At 44.5% G+C, this 10,211-nt stretch overlaps 1 protein-coding gene across 1 annotated transcript; it reads left to right on the top strand.

Annotated features, from left to right (window-relative positions):
- Positions 1 to 1,254: 1,254 nt before the first annotated feature.
- On the top strand, positions 1,255 to 10,211 carry GCM1 (glial cells missing transcription factor 1). Its single transcript, XM_054822117.1, has 6 exons — positions 1,255 to 1,791; positions 3,591 to 3,843; positions 4,800 to 4,912; positions 5,915 to 6,043; positions 9,597 to 9,765; positions 9,877 to 10,211. Exons 1-6 carry the CDS (start codon positions 1,690 to 1,692, stop codon positions 10,209 to 10,211), a joined length of 1,101 nt encoding a protein of 366 aa, XP_054678092.1. The 5' UTR covers positions 1,255 to 1,689.

Raw genomic sequence — 10,211 nt, 5'->3', positions numbered from 1 at the left:
ACTTACATCGTTCCTTCTTAATATAATAATAATTCCTATTTTTCTTACATGTATTTTTCCAAATCAAAACAATTCAGTGTTGACATTGAAATTTTCACTTTTTTTTCTAAGAGGAGCAGAAAAGTTTTTTCTGCTGAAGGGAAGGAAAGAGAGGAGAGGGGAGGAGAGGAGCCAGCTTGCCTTGACTTTGCTATCTCCATCTTAATTGTAGCGCAATATGAAAATATATGAAGACCTGGTGTTTCTTACAGCTACTTGTCTTTCTGAGCAGCGATGGTCCCCTCTCCTCTGGTCTAACATCTTATTTGAACCTGCGATGGGTTAGTTGCCCTCCAAGAACCAGCCTCAGTTCAAATTCCTGAGCGCACTGGCCAGTGCATCCTTCTGTGGGCGTCCTACCAAGCATCCTTCTGTGGGGTCTTTTTCCATGGGGGATGCTCTGCCATAGACTTTTTTCTCCCTCACCGCCACAGCCTGAGCCGCAGAGTGGGGCAGTGGAGCTCTGACTACCCGGCCAGAGCACCATACAGCCAAATGTCTCAAGTGTTCTGCAAATATCTGCAAACTCTTGCTTTTGAGGTGATAATATAACATGAGAAATTAAAATCACAGATATTTTATAAATGGGTAAACTAAGGACATGAAGGCTAAGTCACTTTCCAAGGGACAGGCATATGCAGAGCCAGGAAAAAAATATTAATTTATGCTTAATAAAGTCTATGAAATAGAATCGCATCAAGTAGATTTTACTTCTCCTGCTACTCATTAATCTTTAACAAATCCTTAATTGGCATAAATTACAGTGACCTTCCTGAAACCATTGAAGATTTCCCAATTTCCAGAAAGAGATAATGGACCTCTTCATTTTCTGATTTGCCTTTTCTCTCCTTGCCAAAGGAAACAAAGCCCAAAACTTTTTCATGCATGGGATCCCTGAGGATACAGTGTTAATCTTGTCTGGTACTGAAATTTGGGGTAGGGCAACAGCCTGCTTTACAAGATTTCAGGCAAAAACTGTTGGTTTTAACAAACATACCTTGGTGGGTGTTTTTACTTCAATCTGCTGCTGAGATAGGAAAATGCAGGTAGCCCAACCTCCTTTTCTACACTTCCCTCATGCAATTGGTAAGCTGTCAAAGATCACAAGAACATTTGAAATGACCGAGTGCTGTTTCATCTGAAAAGATGCAGCAGTCCCCTCTTGTTGCTCACCTTTGTCATGTGCAGCACATGAAATATCTAATGGGTAAGCAGCGGCTCAAAGAGCCTTTAGCAGCTGCTGAGCTGTTCAATCAGTTTGGCTCTGGAAATACTGAGCTAGAGTCAGATCAGATGTACAAAGAGCCTGCAAGCAAAGTTACATGACTATAAACTCGGTATGAGAGGAGAGCGAGCAAAACAGAACAGAAGACAAAGGCACGATTTGCTCACTGTTAACAATGCCTCTGTAACATCACAGGCTATCTCTGAGCTATATTTTCCACTGCATTGCTGGCTTGCAAAACTTTTAATGGAACAAGTTTTTCTGGCAGAAGAACACTGATTTTTATCTTTAATGAGCAGCCTCTCTATCATTTAGCTTCAGGAAACAGCTTCCTGGTTGTAAACTGCTTGAGAGTGCTGACAGCCAGTCAACTTCAAAAGCAGCCAGGAGAAACTTTCTCGCTAACTTTGGGAAGGAATTCAAAAATGCTGAAAGGTGCAGATGATGTTGTTATGGAGCAGGAGGACTCTGCTTCCCGACGTGGAGAAATGACAAGTTGGGATATCAATGACATCAAACTTCCCCAGGTATGTGTCTGTGTCTTAGAAATTTATCCAGTTCTGACCACTTCACCACTGACCTTAAATGCTTTCTCAGTCTTCTATGCCTCATTGCCTATATTCTCTTTGCCACCTCAAGGTATGAGACCGTGTTTTACTGAAAAGCTAGAAAATATTGAGCAAATACTGAAGTTTCCATGTGTTTTTCCTTAAATGTATTATTGAAAAAGCTGCTGCTAGCAATGCTGCAGATGTGTTGCCTTTCTAGTCCACTGGTGGATGAGGTGCAGAGAAAGCAGGGGGAAAAAAATATCTCCTGCTGAGGGTGCTCAATTAGAGATGTCCGGGACTTGCCTTTTGCCCTGGGTAGTGCTTTATGAGAAGTGAGCACAGCACCCACGGCTGCCCTGCAACTCTGGGTGCTCAGCCTCGCTGCAGATCAGGTTCCAGGCAGGCAGGATGGCTTTTGGTATGGAGGCAACGCTCCTTTCATGAACACCTAGGAAAAGCTTGCTGAGAAAAAGTTTGCAGAGATTTGTTGAGAGGCAGAATAGTGATCTTTCCCTCCCTCAGTCATTTTCTAGTCCTCTTATCTAAAAATTTCAACCATGCTCTCCACCAAAAGCCCACAGCACCCTGCACACCAACGTCATCTCCTTGTCCCTTGCCTCACCATATTTGTGCCAGATTCCTCCTGCTGCGGTCCTTCAGTGTCCAGCTCTGCCTTTAACCTCCCAGCCCTGTCTTCTGACCTGATCCCAGTCTCTTCCCTACTATGCTACTGCTGTTCGCCCAAAGTCTCCATGTCCCAGGCTGCCTCCTTCCCTGCCCTCCACCCCAAGGTCACCTTCACCTGCATTTCAGCCTGGAGGCTTCCTCCACACCCTTCCCTGCACTATCCGATGGCTCCTGGGGGAGCTCAGGAGTTTTTGTCTTCTCAGTCGATGTTCTGGCTGCTGTAATGGTTCTCAGTGGCTGGGATCAGCAATTTCAATGAAATTCCTACTAAGTTTTTGTACCCCTAGAAGACCTTTTCCCTCAAAACCATCAGCAGGTATGATAGGTGCTTTACAGCTTACTGCATTTTACTGTGTTGACTGTACACACTGAGGTGATGTGTGTTTGGTTTTGGTTTTTTTTTTCTATTGACTTTTATTTTTATTGTTCCTTACAGTGTTGTCCTTGGGATTCTTTTTTGCTTAGTTGCATAGCAGTGAAAATAAAACCTGACCAGGATGCCAGGTTTCTTTGTTTTGGACTTCAGAAAAATCACTGTGGAAGTCTTTCATGGCAGTTAGGCCAAAATGAACCAAAGACCAGAACTAAAGACCTACAAATGTGGGCATAGTCTCAGTCTGATTCAGCATTCGCCCTTTTTCCAGCAAGCTGAGCCAAATCAAGCCAAATGATTCAGTGTAATGCTGCTGTGAGTAGCCTGAAAGGCAAAAGCAGGATCCCTGCCATGAAAGCTAACGGCAGTTAGTCAGGCAGTGACTGCTGCCTGCAAGGAAGGTATCTGCTATTTTACGTCAGGCACCCCACCTTCCTCTCCCAGGGAGGTCCTACACTGAGCTGGACCCACGGGTAAGTGAGAACAACCTCCTGGCCAGGCTTTCCTGCTGCTTCAGGGCTCACAGGGAGCCACGGGGAGCTGTGGGTTTTCTGCCCTCTTTCCACTGCTCCCTCCTGCCAACCAGCATCACCTGCCAGGGTGCTGGAGTCACCCAGGCTAGAGGACACCGAGCAGAGGACCAGGTCTGCTGGGCTCTTGCACAAGCTCTTCTCTTCCCCAGCCTAAAACGTGGCTTGCTTTGGTCTCTCCACAGGATATAAGACAGATAGACTGGTTTCAAGAATGGCCAGATTCCTACGTAAAACATATCTATAGCTCAGAGGATAAAAATGCTCAGAGGCACCACAGCAGCTGGGCAATGAGAAACACCAACAACCACAACTCTCGCATCTTAAAAAAGTCCTGCCTTGGGGTGGTGGTCTGTGGTAACGACTGCTCGACCTTGGATGGGAGGAAGATCTACCTAAGACCAGCCATATGTGATAAAGCTAGGCAAAAACAACAGCGTGAGTATGAATGTGGCTGTTCATCATATGGCAATTCATAAGTGAACACAACATAAAAGAAATCAAAGTAGAGGATACCCTTTGGATTACGCTGCCATTCCTTATATTCAAATGCAACTCTTGATTTTGGAACAATGATTTTACATTTCTTACTGTAGCGGGAGGAGTTGTTTTCTTGTTTGGTTTGGGTTTTTTTTTCTTTTTCAATCTCTATTTCTGATGGCTAGAGATTGATTCCCAGCCTTCTCAGACCCATGAGTGAGGCTACTGAGAAAGCTGTGCAGTGCAGGCAGTTTCCTGCTGTGCTGTTCCTGCCAACCTGAGTGGTGACTTCGTTATTGCACGGGCCCAAGAGTAACTCAGGAGGCAAGTCTTGCAGGAAAGAAATTGCTCATAAACTATGACAACTGGAAAATAGGCCTCATAGTCATGTCACCGGAGCAAGACCATGCAAATAGAGAACATGAGCTGCACGCACATTTTTAACGAGACCATTCCAAACAGTTGTTGATCGCTCAGAAGAGCTAGCACATACTGATTTCTGGATCTGATGAACATTTTGGCTAAAGAAAGGTATTACTCGAGCACTAACTGAGGTCAGAATGATGTCCTCTAGAAAAATCAGACAAGAATACATGTGACATTCCAGACACTGCCAAGTTAAAAACAACTAAAACTGGCCATGATAATAAATGATAAATGGATAATAAAGCTATAATAGAAATATTTTTGCCAATTATATTTAATAATGGAATAACAGAACAGAATAAAGGCAATTATTAGTTTGCTTATATTAATTTTTGCTTATGTTTGAAAGCTTTTTGCATAATTTTTCTCAGTGTAGTTTCTGAGCCCCAAACCAGAAGTGGCAATCCACAACCTATGAACCATTGTATCACATGAGATTCATCTGATCAGTGTTGTATAGAAAATATTTTCCACCACCTTTGCTCCAGGGAAGTGTTGTCCAAACTGCAATGGACCCCTGCGGCTCCTTTCCTGCCGAGGCCATGGTGGTTACCCAGTTACCAACTTCTGGAGGCATGAAGGCCAATTCATATTTTTTCAGGTTTGTATAAGATTACCTTACATTATGCAAGTTAATTTTAAAGAATGTTTTTCAAGATTGATTAAGGATATTTTTTTGTTCCAACCAATAAGGGTCATTGAATATGACAAGGTCAAATGACTGTAAGGAGAAAAATTTTCACAATGAGTGAGCAAGGTCTTAAGCAACCTGATCTAACTCTGAAGATAGCCCTGTCTGAGCAGGAGGTTGAGCTAGATCTCCAGAGGTTCCTTCCAAACTAAATTAGCCTATGCTACTATGATTTTACAGTGTATTATATTTTTCATTTAGGGTCCCATGAAAACCTGTTGATTTTGAAGCACTTTTCCTCAGGTACACAGGGACCAATGAATCCTCAAAAAGTCAGAAATGCTACGTTATCTCAACCTCTTCTCCAAGGCAGCATGCATAAGCATGAGGCTATCTCAGAGCAGAAAATGGTTGTACCCAAGAGACTGTCTATGGAAAATGCCATCTGTGTATTATATGTAACTTATATCTGGAAAACAGTGTATGCAAATGTTTAAATAATGAGCACTATGTCTGGAAGCTGTAGTCCTAGTTTAGTACCAGAACCACTGAACTGTCTCCTGTTTTCCAGTCTTTCACTTATGTGCAGGTTAAATAAAATTAATTCTCTATGGAAGCTAATGGAAATTAATGTTCTGATAAACATGTCTGAAGTGTGAGAGGAATGGAAATGACTGCAGGGACACTGTAGCCAGGCTGCAGAAGACCTTGTGGCTTCAACTGGGGCTCTAATGTGGGGAGTCTCTTCTGCACATAAATGTGGTGCACTGGTTTTACGATTTCAGAGAATTTCTACCCCATCACACTTCATCTGAGATATGTTTGTTACTTGAGCACACATTAAATAAGTCTAAATACAAAGCACTAAATCAGGCCATATGTGTGTTTCTGGCCTGTGCTACAAATTCTGCTCCCTTAAGATTAATAACAAGGTTGTTTCTAACTTTAATTTATCATAATTCCTTTCTAAAGTCCAAAGGAGCTCATGACCATCCACGTCCAGAAACAAAACTAGAAGCAGAAGCAAGAAGGTCAATCCAAAAAGCACAGATGGCTTTTTCTCCATCTTCTCCAAGATTAAAAAGAATCCGGGAGATTGAGGTAACTCTTATTATCGATCAATGAAATTGTGGGATCAGTAATCCATAGTTCAAGGCATGGTGGAAGCTATGTGGGCTTTGGGTCTGAGTGGAAGCAGGCTTTACATCTCTGCATTCTGCCTCCCCGTGATCAGGCCAAGAAGGAGCAGGGCTGTCCTGAACATCCTGCTCTGCTCAGCACTGTCATCCACTGCCAGCACCTCCCATTTGGAGCCTCTGTGGGCCTGGTGGCAGCAGGGAATTACATCTATACTGATAAACAAAGCAGAGGGCAGGCTCATTCACATCACTATTCCCATGGTCCCTGCCGTGGATTTGGCCAGTGCTAACTCGTGCTCACAGACAAAATGCCCTGGCACGGGTCAGGAGGGCAGCATGTGCCAGGGACCATTACCTGGCAGGATTTTGGGCAAGGTTGCATCAGGTCTGGGTCCCTTCACTGTACACATCTGGCTTTGAAGCAATCTGTGCTCCTACATGCTGTCATGCTACAAGCCACAAGCAATAGGAATCTCAAGCTGATGCTGTGAAAAATAGCTCTTGTTGGCCTGCAGCACAGCCCTTGCTTCATTTCACTTCAGGTCCAGAGGTCGCCCAAGGCCAGGATGTAGTGTGGACATGCCTTTTGGTCCCCATAATCAACAACAGTCCTTGGCCTCATTTTATTTAGCAGCATGGACATAGCTTTAGAGTTCCAGCTATTTACTTTTTTAAATGCAAGAGTTGCCTTTAGAAAAATTTCCTGTGAATTCTTTGTTCATGCTGCTCCAGAAATTAAATTATTTACAAAGAAATCTGGGAATAAAGTAATTAGATATTTAGTCTAATCAGTAATTACATTGAAGCAGAATATTAGAAGGTTTTAATTGGATTTAACTTATAGTATTGATTGCACCACCCTATGAGAAAATTGTAACAAATGAACACTTGAAAAACAGGAAGAAAATTCATGTAGGTGTGTACATATATGCACACTATATACTATTTTACTATAGAATACAATATATAACATTACCTGTATGATATGCCTAATATATACTGCGTATGGTATCTTGGCCAAACAAACTTGTCATTAACAAGGCAAATCCAGAAATCTTTATTCCTCCTTCCTCCAGTCCCCCAGCCTTTACTTAAGAAAACCCAGTTACTTCAGTAGCAGGCCTGGATCATTTTACTCACTGACTTAATGCCCATCAGGGAGAGAGATGCTCTCCTGCAGGGCAGCTGCCCCTGAGCAGGATTGGGCCAGCTGCAGACCCTCAAGGGCTGTGAGGGCACCCTCAGGTGCAGGAGGCATGGTCCCACCCTTGTAGAGACAGCAGGAGGTCATGTTTTCTCCACATTGACATGTGTCCCGAGATCCTCCACTGATATGGAAGAGGTGCTGCAGAAAAACAAAGGCACCCTCCACCTCTGCTTGTCCTCCCTGGGTTTTGCCAGAGTTGATAAGGGGAAGGTACATCACCCCTGCCTGGTTTGCCCCACTTGGCCCCAAGGTCTCCAGGAGGGCTTTGAAGGCAGAAGAGTGCTTTGGAGGACTTACAGAAGCACTGACATTAAAACATCAGCTCTGCTGGGTGTGGAAACACTTGTGAAAGCATCTACAGAGATCCCATGGACTGCCTGATGGAGGCAACCTGGTAGAGCAGCGAGGCTGTCTCCAGTGACCTTCCTTGCAAAGGCTGTGTGACACACAACAGCACACCACTGGTCTTCACATGCAGTTTGTCTTTTGTTGTGCTAGAGGTGGTGTGTTCTCCCCAGCCTGGGGTTCAGGATACTAATCAGTGCTCCTTCAGACAAAAGGGATAATTGGGCTGGGTGGGGACAGAATTCTTAAATGGACAACGTGGGGAAGCAAGGGGATCCAGGAGCCTAAGTAGTAGATTAAAAGAGTCAACAGAGGAAGTTAAACCCATTTGAATGGAATATGAATTTAGAAGCTGCAGCTATTTCTACTGAAAATACTCAGAAGGACACTAAAAACCAGAGCTCAGGAGTGACTCTCAAGGAGACACACTGACTTAGGATGGGACAGTCAGAGAATACAGGATGGGCTGGTGGTGGCCTCTTGACACAAGCGCTTGGGAACACGAGTGTAAGAAAAAGCAGCTGAGCCACTGTGTAAATCTCTAACAAATACAGAAACAGTGATTTTCATATCACTGGTTTAATTCTGTCCCCATGAACACTAAAATAGTCCTCACCTAGGAAAAGTTACTGAGCCATGTGGCTTTTTTTCTTTTATACCTGAACCTACTAGTCTTACTGAGGTCAAGTTCCCTCTAGACATGTCTTCGTCTTTCCCTTCCTACAACATCTTCCTGGTGTTTTCACTTCCAATTGTGTGGGAGTAGGAACAGACCAAAGATATCATGAATAACTAATTGTAGAGTCTGTTCTTCAGCTGGTCTGACTGTGCAGTCAGGCTGATACCATTTACCCTCAGCTGGCTTTCCAGTTCATGGCTCTCCGGCAGGTTTTTCTTGGGAATAACCCATCATATTCGTGTTCTGCCAAGACCAGCTGCAATACAACTAACTCAGGACTCTGATTTGACACACAGAGCCTGTGTCACTGAATCCACAAAAAGTCTTCTGAAAAAGTTCAACTTTAATGTGCTCACAGGAGACCAGGGAGGAGAACTTTAGAAAAATGTATGAGCCCAAAATAGAGCAAGTGATACATAGGATGTTTTCCCTGTGGCGTCAGCGGGCCTTTAGCTGAAGGTGGGCTGGGTCCTACATCAGGTTGTTGGAATTCCTTCTCATGGTGAGAGAACAGCTGAAAGGAGCTTTGCTACTCTGGCAGTCAGCAGAATCACTATAATTAAATGGATGCAAAAGCAGAATTACAAAGAAGACAGACCTGTAAGTATTCATCAGAAATGATAGCACAGAATGAGTGTTCTGAAAGGAATTAAAGTTTGCAAAATTATAATCCAATAATTAGGGCAATTAAAGAAGTTCTGAAATATCTAGGAAAAAAGATCCAGAAGAATAATTCTTGTGTGCTGCTCCCTCCCTGAATGAAATTTCTGTTTGTGGGGTAAAAAGGTGTAAAGATAAGAAAATTTATCAGTTAGAAATAGAAGTAGAGTCTTGAAAAGCTGAAGCATAATATTATTGCAGTGAAAAGATCACTTCAAAACAGTTTAAAAAAGTCACATTTAGCTTTTCCAAACTCTATAGAAAAAAAATTAATTCTGTGGTATCAAGTATATTAGCATAACTTCATTTTCAGGTGCTTCCTCAGCATATGCTGGCAGCAGGCCTCGAGGGCTGTGAATGTGAGATCTAACAATTCTTTCAGTGTGTAAAGCAGGGTTTGGGCAAAAACTGGTAAAACAGAGCCAGCTTGTGAGCTAGGAGCTCTGTTTGGTTTGCCCTTAAAGCCCACTGGCACCACGCTGCAAGGCGGGTACGCTGCTACAGTGCCTGCTTCGTTACCTGTATTAATGGAATGCATTCGTGAAGGTCTCATGCAGGACGGTTTTTTATTTCATCCTGCTAGACTACACCTTGTTTTACTAAACCACGCCTTGCTTTCCCAAGTCTCTGACAGGTGCAATGCCAACGCGGGAGGCTTTGCTTCTTTCCAAGACGGACACTTACATGCTACCTGCTAATTTCGGGGCACATTTAAGCAAAAGCTCCCAGGAGCCGATGTTGGGCAGCTGCTCTGGGCAGCCGCCATACCCAAGGGCAGCTGGGGAGGACGGGGGCTCCGGAGAGGCACTGACCTGGAGCAGGAGCCCGTCCCTCAGGAGGACCCTCAGCACCGGGAGCCCTTGCAGCAGCCCTGCTGTCCCCACAGTCAACCCACCCCGTGCAGCCCCTTTTCCCCAGCACTGCGCCCAGCCGGGCACCCAGCACATCCTGCCCATGACAAAGGGTGGCCATGACCCCTTTAGGCCTAACACTGGCCCTTTGGGGGATGAATCCTGTGAGGAGAAATCCCCGCTGGCCTACAGCGGCAGCTGCCTCCCTCCACCGCCATACTCTGTGCCTCAGGGAGGCCCCTGCCCCACAGTGAGCGGGGCACACCACCACCGCCAGCTCTCGGTGCCTCCAAGGGGAAGCGAAGGAGACGGAGGCGAGGGAAAGCACCGTATTGGTCTCAACTGCTGCAACGAGGACATGTTTTTTAACCTGTACCCATTACGGTGA

The sequence above is a fragment of the Grus americana genome, chromosome 3, assembly GCF_028858705.1.
Source record: "Grus americana isolate bGruAme1 chromosome 3, bGruAme1.mat, whole genome shotgun sequence".
NCBI lineage: Eukaryota > Metazoa > Chordata > Aves > Gruiformes > Gruidae > Grus > Grus americana.
This window is presented reverse-complemented; position numbering and strand designations above follow the sequence as displayed.